The sequence below is a fragment of the Eretmochelys imbricata genome, chromosome 20 (assembly GCF_965152235.1).
Source record: "Eretmochelys imbricata isolate rEreImb1 chromosome 20, rEreImb1.hap1, whole genome shotgun sequence".
NCBI classification, from domain to species: domain Eukaryota; kingdom Metazoa; phylum Chordata; order Testudines; family Cheloniidae; genus Eretmochelys; species Eretmochelys imbricata.
In genome coordinates, this window is record NC_135591.1 from 332,637 (window position 1) to 354,696 (window position 22,060).

General features: G+C 46.2%; 2 protein-coding genes across 3 annotated transcripts in view; one reads left to right on the forward strand and one right to left on the reverse strand.

Annotated features, from left to right (window-relative positions):
* The window catches only part of CERS5 (ceramide synthase 5), a 43,856-nt gene extending 22,198 nt beyond the window's left edge, over positions 1 to 21,658 (reverse strand). Inside the window, exons 1-2 of one of the 2 annotated variants that reach the window (XR_013348481.1) lie at positions 21,417 to 21,658; positions 3,264 to 3,369 (exon numbers count right to left, since the gene is read on the reverse strand). Coding sequence is in view for 1 of the 2 variants with exons in the window: in XM_077838744.1 (XP_077694870.1) it covers positions 3,264 to 3,369; positions 21,417 to 21,619 (309 nt within the window). In the remaining variant the exon portion in view is untranslated. The remainder of the gene's footprint in view (positions 1 to 3,263; positions 3,370 to 21,416) is intronic. The other variant, XM_077838744.1, reaches the window with a different exon arrangement.
* On the forward strand, positions 9,008 to 12,913 carry LOC144277762 (uncharacterized). Its single transcript, XM_077838745.1, has 2 exons — positions 9,008 to 11,623; positions 12,292 to 12,913. Exons 1-2 carry the CDS (start codon positions 11,104 to 11,106, stop codon positions 12,399 to 12,401), a joined length of 630 nt encoding a protein of 209 aa, XP_077694871.1. The 5' UTR covers positions 9,008 to 11,103; the 3' UTR covers positions 12,402 to 12,913.
* Positions 21,659 to 22,060: the final 402 nt, after the last annotated feature.

The window sequence follows — 22,060 nt, forward strand, 5'->3', positions numbered from 1 at the left end:
ATCTTCATAAATGATCTGGAGGATAGTGTGGATTGCACTCTCAGCAAATTTGCGGACGATACTAAACTGGGAGGAGTGGTAGATACGCTGGAGGGGAGGGATAGGATACAGAAGGACCTAGACAAATTGGAGGATTGGGCCAAAAGAAATCTGATGAGGTTCAATAAGGATAAGTGCAGGGTCCTGCACTTAGGACGGAAGAATCCAATGCACCGCTACAGACTAGGGACCGAATGGCTAGGCAGCAGTTCTGCGGAAAAGGACCTAGGGGTGACAGTGGACGAGAAGCTGGATATGAGTCAGCAGTGTGCCCTTGTTGCCAAGAAGGCCAATGGCATTTTGGGATGTATACGTAGGGGCATAGCGAGCAGATCGAGGGACGTGATCGTCCCCCTCTATTCGACATTGGTGAGGCCTCATCTGGAGTACTGTGTCCAGTTTTGGGCCCCACACTACAAGAAGGATGTGGATAAATTGGAGAGAGTCCAGCGAAGGGCAACAAAAATGATTAGGGGTCTAGAACACATGACTTATGAGGAGAGGCTGAGGGAGCTGGGATTGTTTAGCCTGCAGAAGAGAAGAATGAGGGGGGATTTGATAGCTGCTTTCAACTACCTGAAAGGGGGTTCCAAAGAGGATGGCTCTAGACTGTTCTCAATGGTAGCAGATGACAGAACGAGGAGTAATGGCCTCAAGTTGCAGTGGGGGAGGTTTAGATTGGATATTAGGAAAAACTTTTTCACTAAGAGGGTGGTGAAACACTGGAATGCGTTGCCTAGGGAGGTGGTGGAATCTCCTTCCTTGGAAGTTTTTAAGGTCAGGCTTGACAAAGCCCTGGCTGGGATGATTTAACTGGGAATTGGTCCTGCTTCAAGCAGGGGGTTGGACTAGATGACCTTCAGGGGTCCCTTCCAACCCTGATATTCTATGATTCTATGATTCTATGAATTCCACAGGCATAATACACAGATGTTGACATTTCTGTAGATTGCTGTTTATAACTTCACAAATATAACATAATTCTCTCACATGAACAGTTTGATACTGAATAGCCCAATCTCTGACTGGGGGCTTCACTAGTATAGATTTTGTTTTTTTAAATAGTGACATGAGTTAGTATAGAAGAGCAGACAAAATGAACTAAACCTTTACAAATGACCACTGCTGAGGTAGGTCAAGTTAATTTTAGTCCTTTTAATAAGCTTTGCCAGTGAACTACTACAACCGAAAGAAGCCAAACAGGTTTCACAACTTAAGTTTATCCACAAAACCGGACTGATACGCAGAGTGCTGAACTAGCAAAGAGGGCCACCACATATTGTTCAACATAATCAGAATGACAGAAAAATCATTGTTCTAAAGGTGAAGTGCTAGAACTACTGCCACCTTTCTGCAATTCCGTCACACCCATATTTTCCCTTTCACGTAGGCTTTAGGGGCTTAGGCTACCTGGAAAGGATGTTTCTGCATTGGGACTGCATCTGCACTCATCTAAAAGGAAAAGTCATAAGGCTTGTTTTATAGAACACTACTTTCAGAAGAGGTGATAAATTTTTTCCACATCAAAGTCATCCTCTGTGCCGATTCCTCAGATCTAAGCCAATAGTAAGTAACAGCTGTAGCAGTCCAGGCAAATGAAGTTTTGTTCTGAACAGTGCAGTTCCCCCCATGGGTGTGTGTTTAATTTTAAACATTACTTTCAAAGACACTGATACATGAGCTTCCTCCCTAACACTGGCAAACCACAAACCTCCTCCTACTTATCTGCAAGTCAGGCTGCATAACAAACCCAGTGTTAAGCTCCAATGAGACTAGTTTTTACTGGGGACACTTTAACATCTACCGTTGCACTCACTAAGAAGATTCTCTCTCAGAATAGCTGGCAATGTTACCATAGCTGAATATAGAAGTCTGTTTTATTTTCTTACACGGAAGTCTGATTTTATCAGTTTAACAGTCAGTATTCAACAAATTATGGACAATCTGCAGGATTCAGTCATTCAAAAGTGAAACAGCATAACAGGCAGATATTCAAATGAAAGAGTGGCTGAGAGGAATCATAGGACTGGAAGTGACCTTGAGAGGTCATCTAGTCCAGTCCCCTACACTTGTGGCTGGACTACGCATTATCTAGACCATTCCTGACAGGTGTTTGCCAAACCTGCTCTTAAAAATCTCCAATGATGGAGATTCCACGACCTCCCTAAGCTATTTATTCCAGTGCTTAACCACTCTGACAGTTAGGAAGCTTTTCCTAACGTCTAGCCTAAACCTCTCTTGCGGTAATTTAAGCCCATTGCTTCTTGTCCCATCATCAGAGGTTAAGAAAAACAATTTTTCTCCCTCCTCCTTGTAACAACCTTTTACATACTTGAAAACGGTTATGTCCCCCTTCAGACTTTTTTACAGGCTAAAGAAACCTATTTTTTTCAAATCTTCCCTCATAGGTCATGCTTTATAGACCTTTAATAATTTTTGTTGCTCTTCTCTGTACTCTCTCCAATTTGTCCACATACTTCCTGAAATGTGGCGCCTAGAACGGGACACAATACTCCAGTTGAGACCTAATCAACGCAGAGCAGAGCGGAAGAATTACTTCTCGTGTCTTGCTTACAACACTCCTGCTAATACATCCCAGAATGTTCGCCTTTTTTGCGATAGAATAAGCAGAAGAAAATCTGTTGCCAACATTCAGTGGTCTATCCCTCAACTGTACTCTTCTGTTAGCATTTATTATCGAACTGCTTTCTTTCTACAATTAGATTTCTGTAGTGATAAGCTATCCAAGTCTGCAGAAGTAATCCGGAGAAGGCATCTGTGGGACTGACCAGCAAGACCAGCACAAGAATGGTCCCCAAGGAAGAGAGTGGTAACTTCCAAGGAGAGAGTGAAAAATGTAGGGGAGTCTCTTAGTGAACACTGGAAATTTGAGAGTTACACCCTCTACAGAAATTCAGGGGCCTGAAAGAACTCACATTCTCACTTTGTTCATATCAAACCACTCTTCTGCTTGCAACACGGTGGCTCAAGCACAGAAAGAACTAAAAACACTGCCGGAAACAGGGAAGGAGGTGGACACAGGCATATGTGAACTAAAGCAAGGAGCAAAAGTTACCAAGAGAAACCAGTATTTTTTGTACACAAATTCCCATCAGAGAGTTATGTGAGCTGTGCAGTGTATTTCCCTAAGGCAACAAGAGAAAAAGAGGCCCAGTTTTCATTTATGTGCCTGAACCTCTCGCAGAACCTGAAGAGTGACTTACCTTAGTGATGGATGTAAACACTTTCTCTAGAATTGCATTGGGCTGAGCTCTATGAGGTCCACGGTCTTGAACACCAAGCTTTATGGCACATGGTTTGGCAATAAACCTGAAAATCCCAAAGGAAGAGTCCGATTAAAACAAGAAATTAATTCCCCTTCTCTGAGACTAAATTATCTTGGCTCTAGTGGTCACAAATAGTCCATACTACCCAAAACACGCTTTTCAAGAAAAGCGCCCCTTTTGCCCAATGCAACCTTTTTCAAGCTGGTACTGTATAATTGCTGGCCCCAGGATTTTCTTTTGCCAATGCCAAGGAACAGAGTAATGCAGTGAGAACAGATGGGGCAGAGGGTTACGGGATAGTCTCTTTGGTGAGTTTGTATTATAGCATTTCTGTCCTCAGCAGCAGAGGGTTTTAGTGCTAGATGGAGCCCTGCAGACCGAGGTCTGCTGTACGTTCACAGCACTAGTGCAGCTGCGGCAGGACAAGCTTCCTCACTAATGTTTCTTACCTGCGATCTGGAAGAACCACCTCTAGAAATGGAGGGAGCCAACACCTTATTGGAACCAGAGTTTGAAATGCTTCTGAATGGATACATAATTGTAACATATGGGACAAGTGTTAGAGAATTTGAATGTACTCCTTAAGGAAGGAGAGGGTAAAGATGTCCTTATGGGTAAGGCATAGGATTGGGAATTGGAAAACCTGGTTTCTATTCCCAGCTCTGCCAAACTGCCTCATTTTCCCAGCTCTACCTGCCATAGATGTTGTGAGGCTTTAATTAAAGTTTGTAAAGAGCTTGGAGTCCACTGAATAAAGGTATACATCACCAACATTTTAAAACCAACACCCAATAATCCATAACTCTCTAAAATGGAAGCCACATAATCCTGGAAAATGATAGGAAGAAAGAAATGGAAGAAGTTGCTAGTAAAGCCTGGGGTAGAAGTACACAAAAAGCCTGGGGATAGAAGTACATGAAGAGAGGGAGAGGCATGTAGTTAATCTTGAAAACTTGAGTAGGTCCCTAGCAACTCTCAGCAATCTCTTTTCCGTTGCTGTGACACTCTGAAAAGTACCTTCTGGTCTGCAAGAGGAATGCAGACACGCTATTTTTTCAGATGGAGATGCTGCAACTGGTGCCCAAAGAAGCAAGGCATCCTTCAGAACTTCATTCTTGTAGAGTATTATTATTTAGATTCTGACCAAAACACGCATGCACGCATCAATATCGTGCCTGCCAGCACAGGCCTCCAAGTACTTTACAGACACTACTGAATTTAACCTCACCCCCACCCTCCAACCTCCTAAGCAGGGGTGTTATCCCGATTCAATAAACATCCACTTCAGTTCTGGTCTATTTAATACCACCCTCCCTCTAAGGACAGTTCAGAAGTGGTCTTGCTCCAGAGGGAAGAAGGATGACTGAGAAGAGTCTTAAACAATCCCATAAACAGGGAAGAGTACTGTATTAATTTCAGGTTGTTCCTGTCCAGTGTGGAAATTCCAATTTACCAAAATAATTTAGTTTTATTGATAGGTAAGAGGTTTTATTTCTAACATATGACAACAGGTCCCCAAGTATAAACAGAAAACAGGATTTCGTCATTACTTAAATGGTAACTTCTAACAGGGTTAGAAGACCTGACAACAGTCTTCAAATATGTTAGGCTTTTATAAAAAGAACTAATCAATTGTTCTTCATGTCCACTGAAGGTAGGATGAGAAGTAATGGGCTTAACCGACAGAAAGGGAGATTTAGGTTAGATATCAGGAAAACCTTTCTAACTAACTATAAGGGTAGTTGAGCTCTGGAATAGGCTTCCAAGGAAGGTTGTGGAATCCCCATCATTGGGGGTTTTTAAGAGCACGTTAGACAAACACTTGTCAGGGATGGTTCTAGAGTTACTTGATCCTTCCTCAGAGCAAGGGGCTAGACTTGATAACTTCTTGAGGTCCCTTCCAGTTCTATTTTCTATGATCTTCCCCCCTCCTCTCCACACACTGCTCTAGAGAAAGTTAGTTTGAAAACATGAATTGAAACTCCACAGATAATCTGGAGAAGATTCTGAACTACCACAATTAGTGGAACAATAGCTTTCACAACAGGAAGAGGGGTTATTCATGACTCTCCCTTTCAGCTCAAGCACCAGGAAAAAGTAAACAGTCCCTGAGCCTCAGCTGCTTCCTGGCTGGAAGACTTATGTAGAATTGTCACTGAATTAAAGAACTCTACATATGGGAGCTAAAACGTTGCTCCCTCCCTACAGTCTAACAGTCTCTGCAGAGTCTAAGGAGAGATGACTATTACTAAACACTGCCCCTGTTTTATAAATAAAGCCAAAAATGCAGTATTTCCTCTGGTCCAGAGATGATGAAGATGATTATTTTTTACACAGATCAACAGATAATAAAAACCCTAAGTAAAATCAGAAAGCAGTAAAAACACCAACATAAATATTCTAATTAACTGACAGGGGAAAATTCTTAAGTGATGTTGAAGCCATAGGGTACCTTTTCACTGCAGAGTCAACTCAAGTGTAGATAACTCAAGTGAGACCAGCCACACTGCTAAATAAAACTCAAGTGGCACAATTACTGTGTTAGCAGATGACAAGCTGTGCTGACATAAGTTGTACTCTGTACCCCCTAATGGGACAGCCAACTCAAGTTAAAAGCATCACTATACTCTGGTTAAGGGTTTTTGTATGTTGATAAGATTCAAGCTGGGGGCAACACTAGTTACAACTAGAGTTAACATGACAGTGAAGACAAACCCTTGCATACACTACAATCCTCATCATTGTCAACACCAGCTGAGCTACTAAATAAGAACATTAGGCCTGGTCTATGCCTAGAAGTTAGGTCGACATAGCTATGATGCTCAGAGGTGTGGAAAATTCACCCCCTGAGCATCGAAGTCATGTCAACTTACCCCTGCTGCAGAATGTTTCTGTTGACCTAGTTACCGGCATTCAGGGAGGTGGAGTTCGTGCAGCGCTGGAAAAACCCCTTCCATCATGGTGTGGAGAGTCTACACACCGTAGCACCCACAGACATTACTTTAGTCGGTGTATGTCACTCACAAAGGAGGGACTGAAAAACAAAAGCTCACATAGGTGTGAATGTCCAAACTAAGTGCTGGTTTCAGAGTAGCAGCCGAGTTAGTCTGTATCCGCAAAAAGAACAGGAGGACTTGTGGCACCTTAGAGACTAACCAATTTATTTGAGCATGAGCTTTCGTGAGCTACAGCTCACTTCATCCGATGCATACCGTGGTGAATGCTGAAGCCTTTGTAGTGCCATTACTTTTGAAAATACCTGGGGCTTGTCTACACTGGCAAGTTTCTGCACAGGAAAGCAGCTTTCTGCAGTGTAACTCCTGAGGTGTACACACTGCCAAGCCACTTAGTGTGCAGAAACTGCACAGTTGCAGCGCTGTAAAAAAACCACCGTAACAAGAGGCGTACAGCTTTCTGCGCCGGGGCTACAGCGCCGTGGTGACACTGAATCAATCAGAGAATATCAGGGTTGTATCACTGTAGACACCCTGGTCGATTGTAGCGCTGCGATTGGCCTCTGGGAGGTGTCCCACAATGCCTGTTCTTGCCTCTCTAGTCATCGGTTTGAGCTCTACTGCCCTGCCCTCAGGTGACCAACCATGAGCCCGACCCCTTAAATTCCTTGGGAATTTTGAAAGTCCTCTTCCTGTTTGCTCGGTGACGCGTGCAGTGGTCTCAGCGCATCTTTCCAGGTGACCATGCCTGCTCCACGCACCAGGCGATCCCCCACTTGGTATCGTCTGTAAACTTTATAAGTGTACTCTCTTATGCCATTATCTAAATCATTGATGAAGATATTGAACAGAACCGGACCCAGAACTGATCCCTGTGGGACCCCACTCTTTATACCCTTCCAGCATGACTGTGAACGACTGATGATTGCTCTCTGGGAAAGATTTTCCAACCAGTTATGCACCCATCTTATAGTAGCTCCATCTAGGAGGTATTTCCCTAGTTTGTTTATGAGAAGGTCATGCAAGACAGTATCAAAAGCCTTACTAAAGTCAAGATATACCACATCTACCACTTCCCTACTATCCACAAGGCTTGTTACCCTGTCAAACAAAGCTATCAGGTTGGTTTGACACTATTTGTTCTTGACAAATCCATGCTGACTTATCACCTTATTACCTTCTAGGTGTTTGCAAATTGAATGCTTAATTATTTGCTCCATTATATTTCCGGGTACAGAAGTTAAGCTGACTGGTCTGTAATTCCCTGGGTTGTCCTTATTTCCCTTTTTATAGATGGGCACTATATTTGCCCTTTTCCAGTCTTGTGGAAGGTCTCCCATCTTCCATGACTTTTCAAAGATAACTGGTAATGATAATTGCTAATGGCTCAGATATCTCCTCAGTCAGCTCCTTGAGTATTCTAAGATGGAAAAAGACAAACAGCAGCAGTTGCATTAGGCAAATACATGCTATTCGTATTTGCCCAATTCAGAATGGCTCCAGCAGAGCAATCATGATCTATATCAAATTCTTATGGAAAAACAATGTTTCTTGCTGGAACATATCAACCTTCTGATCTGATCACTCTCAACTGTCCTCTTCAGTGGGATGAAGAGATGTTAGACAAATAACGAGCTAGTTACAACTGTGGCTATATAGCATATACATGGAACCTTAAGATCTCAAGCGTTTTCTTTTCATTTTCTGGGATGTTACCTGCACATCTTTGATTAGAACTAAGACAAAGCTATGGTTAAAGATCTTGACTCCTCCTCAGTTTGTCTATGAACATATAGATTCGGTTAGTTTTTTTTTAAAAATTCAGAGTATTCCTTTTTAAAGGAGAAAATCGTAAGGTGGGTAGGTGGACTCAAATAAGTGGAGACAAATATTGGTTTCAATCTTACATGGGTCTCAAATATTTTCACCACTGTCGTTATCTTGGAATTATTTTAAAACTCAAGATCTGATGCATTTGAGGGGGCGGGGGAATCAAACCATTAAATTACTAACTACTTCTTCACAGAAAGATGCATAGATAAGGGATAAAAATTTCTTGGGACAAAGTTTTGAGGGTGATAACTTTAGGCTGACAGCCATGTTATTCTTTTGTTACCAAAACTTCATACCAGGATATTCTTGGATAGCTGAATTCTTTGAAAACAAAGGTAATTTTTTTTCAAATGGCCTAGGGAAAAAACAGCTGATTTTAAAAACATCAAAAGGTAAGATGACTATTTAGAAGTAATAAAAGGTTGCCCCAGGCTATGAATGTAACAGATCTTGGCTTGTTCAGACAAGCACACAGAAAGCCTACAGAGCAGCTATAAAGGAATGCTGGGTGCATAACAAAACACACAGGGATAAGAAGCAACAGAAGCAAATGGGGCACAGACAGCAGTAGAGGCAGGCTGTGTCTAAGGCTTTGTCTACACTGGAACTTTGTCGGCAAAACTTTTGTTGTTCAGGGTGTTAAACTGCCCCCCCCCGGAACAACAAAAGTTTTACCGACGAAAAGCACCTGTGTGAACAGCGCTTTGTTGGCAGCAGCGCTCTCCTGTCGACAAAGCTGCTGCCACTCGTGGGGGGGGTAGGGGTGGAAGATGGATGCTTTTTGTCCGCAGGAGAGCTTTCTCCTGCGGACAAACAGCAGCTACGTTGTGCGCTTTTAGCAGCATGGCTGTGGTCGCACAGCCGTGTCGCTAAAAGCGAGGGAGTGTAGGCAAAGCCTCAGAAGCAGGTGGGAAACTCAGCGACAGCTGTAAAAAGGAACAGGAGGACTTGTGGCACCTTAGAGACTAACCAATTTGAGCATGAGCTTTCGTGAGCTACAGCTCACTTCATCAGATGACAGCTGTGGAATTCATCACCACTTTTAAGAGAGTGCATTTTGGCTCTGTCTATACTATATCTTTAACAACTCTGCTAGCAACAGTGTTTTCAACCAGAACTGCGACCAACAACCATCTTCCAACATGGCTGTTGCTAGCAATTTCCTGTCCAGGGTGGGCATATTTGATGCATAACCATAATTAAAAGTAGAATAAATATTATCTGCAGGCTGTTATATTTTTCTTGCCCTATGGCTCCAGGTATGGTCTCTGTTTTGCCAGTTGGATAGGTTTCTCTTAACCCTGAGAAAACCAGTCTTGCTGCTGGGTAGAAGTTGTCAAGATAAAGAGAACATCCTCGTATGTTCCCACTTAAGGGGATTTTGTGGGCGCAAGCTCAAAAATCTTGATGTCACTTTAGAATATTCCCTGGGCACCAAGAGTGGATTTTCAGATGCACAATTTGCACAACCTTAGCACTATATTCCATTACAACCTTGTAACAGCAGCATGTAGCTTCAAGACTGGATTACTGCAACTCTCAGCAAGGAACCTCCATCACTTACAGCTTACTCTAAAGGTAGCAACATGTCTGCTCATTAGTTTAAGCAACACTGGGCCTGAATTCTTTACAATGGGTGCCTATAAAGGTGGAGAGAATTATTGTAATTTGACACTTATTTTATTTTTATTTCATTTTTACACTCCTAAACTTTATAGGCCTCAGATACATTAAAGACTTTCTCCTGGAATCTTGACCCAGGGAGTGCTCAAATAATGTCCAAGATTTAAGAGAGACTAGTGATTTTGTGCACGCATCTTGAGACACCTTTAAGGCAGCTGATTATTAGAGGGGAGGAGCTCAGCACTTTCTGAAATTCTTTTAAGGCACCTCAAGTTGGACACCCAAAATCACTAGTCACTCTTGAAAGGCCTGCTTTTCACTTTTCTCGCCATTGCATCTCAAGTTGGCAAGCAAATGCACCTTTGCTGTGGTGGATGTGGGACTCTTTCCTTCCAACTCCACCCCCTCTGAGACCTGTCCCAGTCCAACTTTCCACACTTAAATACCTCAAGATGATGCTCTACTACAAACATTGATTTTTAGTTTAACTATTGCTTGTCCCATATTTGTTATTTTTCCCTCACCTTCTACAGGTCCAGTCAATGGATTTTTTTGTTTGAGTTTTAACGGAGGTGTTTCTCTGTGTGTGCTAATTGTGTTGCTAATTCTGCTGCACAGCTGTCCAGTGTTAAGTGGAGGAAAACTTAAGTAAAATCATCATCATGTGGACTGGGTGAAAGATCAAGACTAAATGTTATAGAAATGCCCCTGGTCCTTCTGCCCACCATTCCTAAAGAACTCCTGTCTGCTGACAACCCACAGAACATTCCCTGAGCTGAAGTGGTTTTTTACCCACAAAAGCTTATGCTCAAATAAATGTTAGTCTTTAAGGTGCCACCGAACTCCTTGTTGTTTTTGTGGATACAGACTAACATGGCTACCCCCGATACTTCCCTGAACTGAATTACTTATCACTCATTTGAGCAAGATTGCTTTGAAGGCTGAACACAAAAGCAATAAACCTAAGGGCTTGGCTACACTTGCGAATTACAGCGCAATAAAGGAACCCCAGGCACCCTAGCTCACTACCCAGCCACACTGGAAGGCACGTAGAGCGCTTTGTCTCCACGGCTACAGCGCTGCTGGTACTCCACCTCGGTGAGCGGAATAAAGTTTGCTGCGCCACTGCTGGAACGCCACGGTGCCAGCGTGGACGCCCTGGTCCGTTATTGCGCTGTGATTGGCCTCCAGAAGTATCCCACAATGCCTGTTCTAGCCACTCTGGTCATCACTTTGAACTCTACTGCCCAGCCCTCAGGTGACCAACTGTCGGACCCGCCCTTTAAATTCTCTGGGAATTTTGAAAAATCCCTTCCTGTTTGCTCAGCCAGGTGTGGAGTGCTCTCAGCGAACCTTTCCAGGTGACCATGCCTCCGCGCACCAGGCGGGCCCCAGTGAGCAATGGTGAGGTACTGGACCTCATCAGTGTTTGCGGGGAGGAAGCTGTCCAGTCCCAGCTGCGCTCCAGCCGTAGGAATTACGATGCCTTCGGGCAGATATCAAGGGACATGATGGAAAGGGGCCATGACTGGGACGCACTGCAGTGCCAGGTTAAGGCGAAGGAGCTGTGGAATGCCTACCACAAAGCTCACAAGGCAAACCGCCGCTCCGGTGCTGCCCCCGCGATTTGCCATTTTTACAAAGAGCTGGATGCGATACTTGGGGCCGACCCCACCTCCATGCCGAGTACCACCATGGACACCTCAGAGGCCAGTGCAACAAGGCAGGAGGAGGAGCAACAAAGTGGGAGTGAGGGTGCTCCGGCACAGGAAGACACCCCGGCATCCCAAGAGGCATGCAGCCAGGAGCTGTTCTCAAGCCAGGAGGAAGGTAGCCAGTTGCGGCGGCCAGTGCTTGGGGAAGGACAAACACCAGAGGAGGTTCCCGGTAAGCGGCTTTTATTTTGGGAAGGAAGTTATTCAGTGCGGGCTCTTGGGGCGAGGAGGGTTAGGGCTGCATGCATGTATAGATGCGGAATAGGGCGTTGATGTGCTCTCTCACATCGCGATAATCGGCCTCAGTGATCTCTTCAAAAGTCTCAGCCAGAAACTGGGCAATGCGCTTGCGCAGGTTTTTCAGGAGAGCCACTGTTGTCCTCGTCCCGGTAAGGCTAACTTGTCCGTGCCACTGTGCCGTGAGGGGTGGGGGGGACCATTGCTGCACACAGGCAAGCTGCATATGGGCCAGGGCGGAAGCCGCATTATAGGGAAGCAAGGGATGGTCTTCTACTGGTCACCCTCAGCAGCGAGATATTTTCCAGGACGAACTCCTGTGGAAAATGTGGGGACAGTGTTCAGTATAGGGGCCCCCTGCCACTGTTGGCTCTCCCCAAGACACAGAAACCCAGAGGACGGTACAGCTGTGAAACAATCAGTCACGCTTGACCCTGTGCTTACTCACCATTTTGGGGCTCTGGTGGGTTATGTGCGCTTGCTTTGGGACAGGCAAATTATGCTATTGTGTATACTGTGCTTGCCCTTGAGTATGGGGGAATCATTGCTCTGTCTGGTGTGAACAATGCTGCCTCTGTTAAGTGTTGCATTTTGCCTTTACAGATGCAACCTTGAGATCTCAGCCATCCATGTCATCCACGGCCGAGGGGCTGCAAAGAATCAGGAAGAGGCCACGTAGAAACAAAGAGGACATGCTGCATGAAGTAATGTAGCATTCAACTAATGGAAATAAAAAAAGAACAGGAGTGGCGGGAGAGTGAAAGGAGGGTCCGCCAGCAGAATGCGGATCGCTGGCACCAAAGCACAGAGCAGCTGATAAGCAACATGGAGCACCAAGCGGACTCGATCCAGGCGCTCGTAGCCATGCAGGCGGAGCACTACCACGCCCGCCCCACCCTGCAGCCCTTGTCCCAAAACTCTTTCCCTGGTGCCCCCATGTCACCTCCAAACCACTTTGCCCAACATCCAGGTTCTTACTGCCACCCGCTGCCTCCAACACCTGTAGCTTCACCACCCAGCCCTGAACACTACGACCCTGACCCACCGCGCTCGGCCCCCATCACCGTGCAGTGTAGCCATCCTGAAGTGCAGCACATATTGCACAGCACTCCAGACAGGACATATGCAAATCTGTAATTGCACCGTTCCCCCCCCCCCCCCTTGCCCTTTGTGTTTCCCAAGCAGATGTGTTGTGTTTCTTTACAATAAATTGATTTTTTGGCTTTGAAAACATTCTTTATTATTGCATAACGTAAAAGAAAAACCTTAGCCAAGGAAAGCAACAGGTATTGCAAGTCAGTGTATCATACGTAGCAAACACAAATTCCTAACGCACTTCACTCCCGTGAGATTACTGTTGGCTTTCAGCCTCAAATTGCTCCCTCAAGGCATCCCTAATCCTTGCAGCCCCACGCTGGGCCCCTCTAATAGCCCTGCTCTCTGGCTGTTCAAAATCAGCTTCCAGGTGTTGAGCCTCCGAGTTCCATGCCTGAGTGAATCTTTTACCCTTCCCTTCACAAATGTTATGGAGGGTACAGCACGCGGATATAACCATGGGGATGCTGTTATCGGCCTGGTCCAGCTTCCCATACAGAGAACGCCAGCGACCCTTTAAACGGCCAAAAGCACACTCCACAGTCATTCTGCACCAGCTCAGCCTGTTGTTGAACCACTCCTTGCTGCTGTCAAGGCTCCCTGTGTAGGATTTCATGAGCCACAGCATCAAAGGGTAAGCGGGGTCTCCAAGGATCACAATGGGCATTTCGACTTCCCCTATGGTGATCTTCTGGTCTGGGAAAAAAGTCCTGGTTTGCAACTTCCTGAACAGGCCAGTATTCCGAAAGATGCGTGCATCATGCACTTTTCCAGGCCAGCCTGTATTAACGTCAATGAAATGCCCACAGTGATCCACAAGCGCCTGGAGAACCATAGAGAAATAGCCCTTCCGATTAACGTACTCAGTGGCTAGGTGGGCTGGTGCCAGAATTGGAATATGTGTCCCATCTATCGCCCCTCCGCAGTTAGGGAAACCCATTTGTGCAAAGCCAGCCATAATCATGCACGTTATCCCAAGTCATGGTTCTTCTGAGCAGGATGCGATTAATGGTCCTGCAAACGTGCATCAACACGATTCCAACGGTTGACTTCCCCACTCCAAACTGGTTAGCGACCGATCGGTAGCTGTCTGGAGTTGCCAGCTTCCAGGTTGTCATAGCCACCCACTTCTCCACCGTCAGTGCAGCTCTCAATCTCGTGTCCTTGCACCGCAGGGTGGGGGCGAGTTCCTCACAGTCTCATGAAAGTGGCTTTTCTCATCCGAAAGTTCTGCAGCCACTGCTCATCGTCCGAGACTTGCATGACGATGTGATCCCACCACTCAGTGCTTGTTTCCCGAGCCCAAAAGCGGCGTTCCATGGTGGTGAGCATGTCCGTGAATGCCGCAAGCAAACTTGTGTCGTTTGTGTTACTCGAGTCGATATCGTCGTCTGAGTCCTCACTGTCACTTTGGATCTTAAGGAATAACTCGACTGCCAAACGTGACGCACTGACGAGACTTGTCAGCATATTCCTCAGCAGTTCGGGCTCCATTCCCGCAGACCGAAAGGGAAGACAGAGCACACAGTACAAAAAACATTGAAAGATGGCTCCAAATGTGGATGGAAGCAAAGGGAATGCTGGGATGCGAACTGATACATCATGGGGCGTTGGGACAGGACCCAGAATGCCCCACACTTCCCGCCCCCTTCCCACAAGCCCCAGCGCCAGAATGGGAAGAGTCGCTCTGTGGGATAGCTGCCCACAATGCACCACTCCCAATGCCGCTGCAAGTGCCGCAAATGTGGCCACGCCAGTGCGCTTGCAGCTGTCAGTGTGGACAGACTGCAGCGCTTTCCCTACTGCGCTGTACAAAGGCAGGTTTAACTCACAGTGCTCTACATCTGCAAGTGTAGCCATGCCCTAATACGCAAACAACTCTCACTACGGAGAGAGCAATGCAACTTAGATTTTAGGTCAGATATCAGGAGTCTCTATTTGTAAATTGGGTTGTACAATGCATTTATTGTTGACAAATGCTAGCAAACTGTATATTACAAGATCCATACTACAACCTGCAATAAATTCAATCCACAGCTAGAGATGGCATCAACAGGTCACTGGAGAGCACAAGTGTATAAAGTGAGGAGTGCAGTGATCTTCATACTTTGAACTTGAACAGCACTTTTCATTAGAGGATTTCAAAGTACATTACAAAGCATACTAAGTATCATTAACCCCATTTTAGAGACCGGGAAACTTAGATGTTAGTAAATTGCCCAAAACTGGGATAGAAAAGCATTCCAGGGGCCTGAAGTTTCAGCATGCGGAAAAGAATCTGAACAACTATTCTGTGTCTCTCTCTAAGAGCATGTCTACACTGCAATGTAAGCCCAGGATTTGAACTCAGGCTCAAGCCTAACCTCTCCTTCCATCTACATATAAATCATGCTAATCCAGATCCCAGGACTCCACAGGAGTGGAAGGTCTGAGCCTGAGTCAAGCTGATGTCCAGGGTTCAAACCCTGTTGCTTTGCAGTGTAGATGCAGCCCCATTAGATTCGTGCTCTGGGAGTCCACTAAAAGTATTCCCCAATCCCACAGGCTGGCTATTTTCATCTGCTGGACAGTCAAGTTTTCCCTTTAACAAAAGGCTAGAGTGACCACATATTGGGAGGGCACTAGGAAGTCTAGAATATGGGTGGTTGGACCCCAGGAGGATACGTTGGACACCCAGTTTGGGACCCAGAGTTCAACAACTCCTAACCTGGGTTACAAATGAGCGTAGACACTCAAGCCCAACGATAACAAACCCAGGGTCTGCTAACTCAAGTTCTACTAACCCTGAGCTTACGCTGCAGTGTAGACATACCCTAACACTACAGGAGACATATCACGAGGTGAATGCAGACTAGGTCAGGTCAGTCAGCAACAACTCAGGTGCTATGGATTCCAGAACTGGGAGAGATGTGGGTATCAGTATGGCCCTTCAAAGTCAATGGCAATTCAAAATATCTCAAGGAGCTGTCCTACCGACTCTGCAATCTGCCACGGTAGCAGTCTCAGAATTAACAAGGCACTGTGATTCATCCCACTGGAGATATATTTTGTTCACTCAATTCTCACCCAAATGCCCAGTCTAACTTTCTGCTCTCCCAAAAATATCAAGACAACCACCTTCCCTGTCTGCCTGATGGACAACCAAGGCAGAAATGGGGACAAAACAGAGGCTGGGGATTCTGAATGGTCTGCATTGTCTTTTCTTCCTCCTGAAGAGCACAAATATCTTCTCTGAAGAGCTCTCCTTCCCAAATGCAACCTCCAACAGGGCAACATTCTATTTTGCCTGCTGAGTCCCCACCCCAGCTTGAAAGAAAAGACACACACACAAAAAACTTTCCCTAGATAATAAAATTTATGACCAATGCACCTTTCAGCAGCTGGGATCCAATTACCAAATTGCATTCTCAAGATCAGAGGCTGAGCCTCTGTGCAGCCTCTCTCCTTCATAATCTCACTTTATTAGATATGTAAATGATTTACAAGACATTAATTTTCAACTCTGCCTTATGGGAAGCAAAAATCCAGGGAGATTTCTTAGCCAGACAGGAATACACTGCTTGCTGGGGACACCTCCCTGTTTACAGTCAACTTAAAGATTCACAGATCTCTTTGTAAACTGCTCTCTGCATCAAGATGATATTTAGTTAGAAGAGAAACTTGTGTGTTGCTGTAACAAACCATTCAAGGAAGAAAACCCACACTTCCTCATAATGCTGAAGAAAGAATGGGGGAATGAGAGGAGGAAGGAGAAAGCCACAGAAAGCAAAAGAACTGCAAATACAGTTCAATCTCTGAGTCATCAGTGTTACTGCCAATTATGTGTCAAGGAAGCCATTTGATTTAATAATTCCCAAGGCCTGGAAGGTAGTATGTGCACAATGGGATTTTATTAGATAAATGTGAACATTTATGACATGTTCAAAGTGGTGAGGTGGGAGGAGGAATAGAAGGGAAGGGTTGATAAATGCAAAGTAATGTACACTGGAAAACATAGTCCCAGCTATACTAATGATGGGGGTCTGAATTGGCTGTGAGCTCAAGAAAAAGTTCTTGGAGTCATTGTGGATATTCTCTGCAACCATCAGCTTAATTTGCAGCAGCAGTCAAAAAACAATGTTAGGAACCATTAGAAAAGGGATAGATAAGACAGTAAATATTATAATGCCATTACATAAAGCCACAGTATGCCCATACCTTGAATACTGACTACAGTTCTGATCACCCCCATCTCAAAAAAAGATACATTAGAATTGGAAAAATACAGAAAAGGGCAACAAAAAAGTTATTGGGAGTATGGAACAACTTCCACATGAGGAGAGATTAAAGATTGGAACTGTTCATCTAAAAGGAAAGGAGTACTTGTGGCACCCTACTACTAAGGGGGGGATATAATAGAGGTCTATAAGATCATGAATGGTGTGAAGAAAGTGAATAAGGCAGTGACCTTTACCCCTTCACAACACAAGGACCTGGGGTCACCCACTTAAATGAATAGGCAGCAAGTTTAGAAAAACAAGCCAGGTATCAGCATGACCCGTCTCTCTGACGATATGCTTTTGAAAAATACAAACTAAACCTGACCTATAGTGGGATAGAAGTATGAAAACATTCATTAAAGGTATAGAAAAGCTCTCAGATGTAGATGAACCACAAAGCCAGGAAACATAACCAGAAGTTATGGTGATGATGAAAAGTGTTAACATGGAAGCTCCTGTACTAGATCAAGTGTGGTACTGTCTCTGCCAGCAGCTAATAATACCTGATGCTTCAAAGGAAAATTATAATATTCTGCACTTCTACCCAAAACAAATATCCCTGGGCCAGTTATTCAGTGCTGTACATGGGAAGAGGAGGAGGGATTCCATCCTGACCCCTGCAACATCCCTGTAACACAGAACATTACATCACACAATTTCCTGTCATTGTTTGCTACCGAGTGTGGACCCTTGGCCAGGACCAGCCCTGGAGCTCTAAGATGGGAACTGTGCCCCCAGGTCCTTTGCATTGGATGGCATGATGCTTCAGAAGACGAGCCTCAGAAGGCAGAGCAAAGGAATTCTGGGATGCTTGTCCCCCCAACCCCCGCTTTTTTTTTTTTTTTTTTTTTTGAGGGCAGGATGGAGGGAGGGAGAGACAGAAGGGCAGACAGTTGCTTTTTCTGTTAGTGTTTTGTTCTATTTTCTTCTTTCCTCTGCCTTTTCTTCTATATTTTTCCTTTTTCTGCTTCTCTCCTTCACCCACCCCCCTTCTTTCATGTCCTAGATCACTTATGCTGGCTCAAAAGCCATAGCACTTTACATATAAAGTTTGCAAAAGGAAACTGACTCGTTCCCTAGTGAGTTTCCTTCTACAGCCCTTTTCATAAATAAAAGGTTTTGCCTTGTTGCACAGAGAAATTATCTGGTTAGTTCCCCTGTGTTGTCTCCCTGTGTAAAAGCCCTTTGGGAAACAATGCCGAACACCCCCTTCTATGTCACCTATGCATAAAATCTGACCTGCACTTGGCTGTACAACGAGAAACAATCAGGGAACTCATGCACCAGACAAGAAGAACAAACATTTTCATGTCTATTATTTATGAATAATTTGAAACTCTAATGAGAGGAGAGACATTCCAATGTTTTTTAAGCCATATGCAGGTCCCCCATCATCAAGATGCAATATATGGTACAATTATTTGCTTGGAACTAGGAGGCGTTTAACAAAGTAACAGACCAGGTGGGCAAGTCATCTATTTTTTCTGCACTCTGGTGAGTTTTACAAGGAAACTGTGGCAGAGCTAACCATTTTTTATCTTTAGCTTTGGGTCAGATGCAGTGATGGACAAAGCACTCAAAATATTCAAGTGCAGGACAGCAGCAAGCAATTGCATTTCACTTGTCTGAAGAAAGTATCCTGGGTTAGCCTACAATCACAATTTTTCTAGCTTTACAGGCACTGAAATGAAAGAAAACTGAATTCTCAGAGTACTTGGCTGAACCATCGCAAGCCTGAAGCAACAACACATCCGGATGTCAGACTTCAAAGATGTAAAAGCCCTAGATCATGTTGTGCATTTTCCTGCAAATTCAAAGCTGCTCCCTGCAGTACATTTTCTAGTGTTATGTAATATTCCATTTTATTTTCATGCAAACTTAACGAAAGTTTACTGTACATGAAGCAAGCATCAAGAGACATGACTAAGCTTCATGTTTTATAGCGTAAATGGGATTGGGCAAACAACTCCCCACATCCTTCAGAGGGAAAGCCTCACATAGTAACAGTGTAGTGTGTTTCAGAGTAGCAGCCATGTTAGTCTGTATTCGCAAAAAGAAAAGGAGGACTTGTGGCACCTTAGAGACTAACCAATTTATTTGAGCATAAGCTTTCGTGAGCTACAGCTCACTTCATCGGATGCATGTGTGTGATTTTTTAAATCACAACTGGGTGTTACCTCAAAGAATTACTTTGGATACTGTTCAGTACATTTCCCTTTCTTCATGCAGTTGACACAAATATGAATAAGATTCTATGCTTTCAGGTTTTGTGTTTTTTTTTTTTTTTTTACACAGGATGCTATTCCTACACCCACCGTTCTCCGTTTCTTAAGTCTAGAGATAAAGCTGTAACAAACAGCTTTGAGAATGAATAGAATTGCTAAATAGTATCAACCTGTATAATAGTTTCACTATTAGCAACTGCAACCCAGAAGAAGCAGTTCAGCATGGCCAACAGCTGTGCAGGCCAAGTGGTAAAAGCAATTGAAGTCTATATCCTAAATCACACATTGAGATGTGAAGATACGTTTTTGCATAAATGTTTTGACTTAAACCCCACAAGGCCCACATCCATCTTTGAACTGCATGTAAAGAAGATCCAAAAATCTAGGAAGCGCATCATAGAATGGCAAGTTCACAGAGCATTAGCAAAAAAGTTAATTTGCACATCCAGAATAAATTTACAAGAAGGATCTTTAAGAATCCAGAGATATCACATCACACAATTTCAAATGTGTTTTATTAGCGAGTGTGGACTGAACATTTCATAGAGTATGTCCCCCACACCGCTAACCTGGCTGTGCTTGGAGGGCTGCACAAGAGCACATCTGCAGCAAATAAGCGTATTTTAATGAGAGGATGAAAGGGTTAAGGGATTGATATTGTCACAAACTTCAGCTATGTTGTTAATAATCGAGAGTCATGGGATACATCTACATAGCAAAACAACCAAAACCCTAATGCACCTGACCCACAGTCACAGGGCTTATGCTGCAGGGCTGAAAACAGAAGTGTAGACATTTGGGCTTGGGCTGGAGCCCATACTCTGAGACCTATCCCTGCACTGGATTTCAGAGCCTGGGCTCCAGCCCCAACATGCTACACCTGCTATTTTTAGCCCCACAGACGAGTCTCAGTCAGCTGACCCAGGCTATAAGACTCATCTATTTTTTGCTGTGTAGACGTACCTATAGGTACCTGAAGGCTGTTTGGTGACCTGTACAAAGTGGGTTTGGTGAGTGTTTAGTGGATAGGTGTCTCCCATCACAAAAACTAGTGCCACAGTTGGGACTACCTGGCTCCCTCATTGGCAGTCTGAGAAAAGGGGCCAAGGGCTGAATGAAACCTGTCTACATTCAGATTTGAGATATGCTGGAAGAACAGAGTGGAGGAAGCTTGCCCTGCTATTGCCCATGCTATATTTTTCCTGTGGCTAAAGGGGACTTCAATTTCTACCAATGTCATTCTGTCACCCTGCTCAGACTCATAACAGTATTTCTGAACTGCAGAAGATGTTCAACAAACTGGCTAGTCAGAAGGTAGCAATTCACACACAAATAAAGCTTGCATACTACCATATGGCTGAAAATCTCCCAGTGTCTCATGGCTATTAACTCTCACAACACTTCTGGTAAGTAAGAAAATATCATTCCAAGCCTTTACTGATAGGCAGATTTCCCCAGGTACCACACCTAGAGGAACCTCTCCCATTCCCTGACATACAACATCTAAAGATGCAGGTCTCTGATCCTGAGAATTTGGGAGCCTGAGCTGCACCTGAGTTTAGTGGGGATGAGTGGTAGAACCCCCAAGGGCAAGAGATGCACACCTCTGGTTCCTGTGGGGCCGGAAAATGCTCTGGAAACCTCTCTCCAACCCTGCTCCCAGGGCGTTCGAGGCATACCCTGTGGGGTACCCAAGTCTAGTCCCTATGTGGGCTCTGGAAAGCTCTCCCTGGACAGCTTGGAACATACCCTGTAGGGTGCTGGAAAATTCTATGGAGAGTTCTCCCTAGCCCTTTCCCCATGGGAGGAAGTGCACTGGGGGGCCAATTCCTCAGCTCTAGTCCCTAAGGATGTTGTAGAGAACTGGCCCCTGGCCCTGTCGCCAAGAGGTTGTGGGTGGGTGTGCCTGGGGGGCCTGGCTCCTCAACGCCAGTCCCCGGGGGGGAGGGGGGGCGCGCGCGGGGCTCCCCGGCTCCGGTCCCCGGGGGGGAGGGGGGGCGCGCGCGGGGCTCCCCGGCTCCGGTCCCCGGGGGGGAGGGGGGGCGCGCGCGGGGCTCCCCGGCTCCGGTCCCCGGGGGGGAGGCTCTGGAGAGCGGTGCCCAGCCGTGTCCCCAGACAGCTCGGCGGGCGCCCCGGGGCCCGCTCTCACCTCTCGAACAGCAGCCTGACGGCGAAGATGCCCAGCGCCAGCGGGAAGGCGGAGAGGACGTGCCCGGCCTGCGGGTACCGGGCGCCGCCGCCGCCCTCCGGGCCCGGCGCCGCCGCCAAGTCCGCCCAGGTCACGTTGTGCGGCAGCCAGAAGCGCTCGTTCCAGAACCAGGCCGAGAGCAGCGCCGCCGCGGCCGCCGCCATCTTCCGCCGCCTGCCTCCCGCCTGCCCCGACCGGCGCGCCAGCGGGCCAGGGCGGCGCTCGGCGCTGGGCCCCGCCCCCTCGCGGGGCCCCGCCCCCGCCGCCGCACCACGCCGCGGCCCGCTCCTAGGCTGGCGCCCGCGCGGCCCAGGCCTCTTCCCGAGGCCACGCCCCCGCCTGACGGCCGCCTGCGCGCGCACCCCCTGAGGGGACTAAAAGCGCGCCCCCGGGGCTCCGCGGCGGCCGTGGTGCCGGCCGGGAGCATGCGCACTGGGGGGCCCCGCCCCGTGGGCGGGCGCTGCCTGGCTCTCACGGGCCGCTGAGGGGCGGACTCTGAGCCTGCCCCACCCCGTGCGTGAGGGGGCTGGAAACCGCGGCTGAGGTGAGGGGCGGGGCAGCCGAGGGTCAGGGACCCACGAGCATCCGTGGGCGGGGGCGGGTCT

Coding starts and splice junctions, on each gene's coding strand:
- LOC144277762 (XM_077838745.1), top strand. CDS start 11,104: ATGCCTCCGCGCACCAGGCGGGCCCCAGTGAGCAATGGTGAGGTACTG. Junction 11,624..12,291: donor AACACCAGAGGAGGTTCCCG/GTAAGCGGCTTT, acceptor TTGCCTTTACAG/ATGCAACCTTGAGATCTCAG.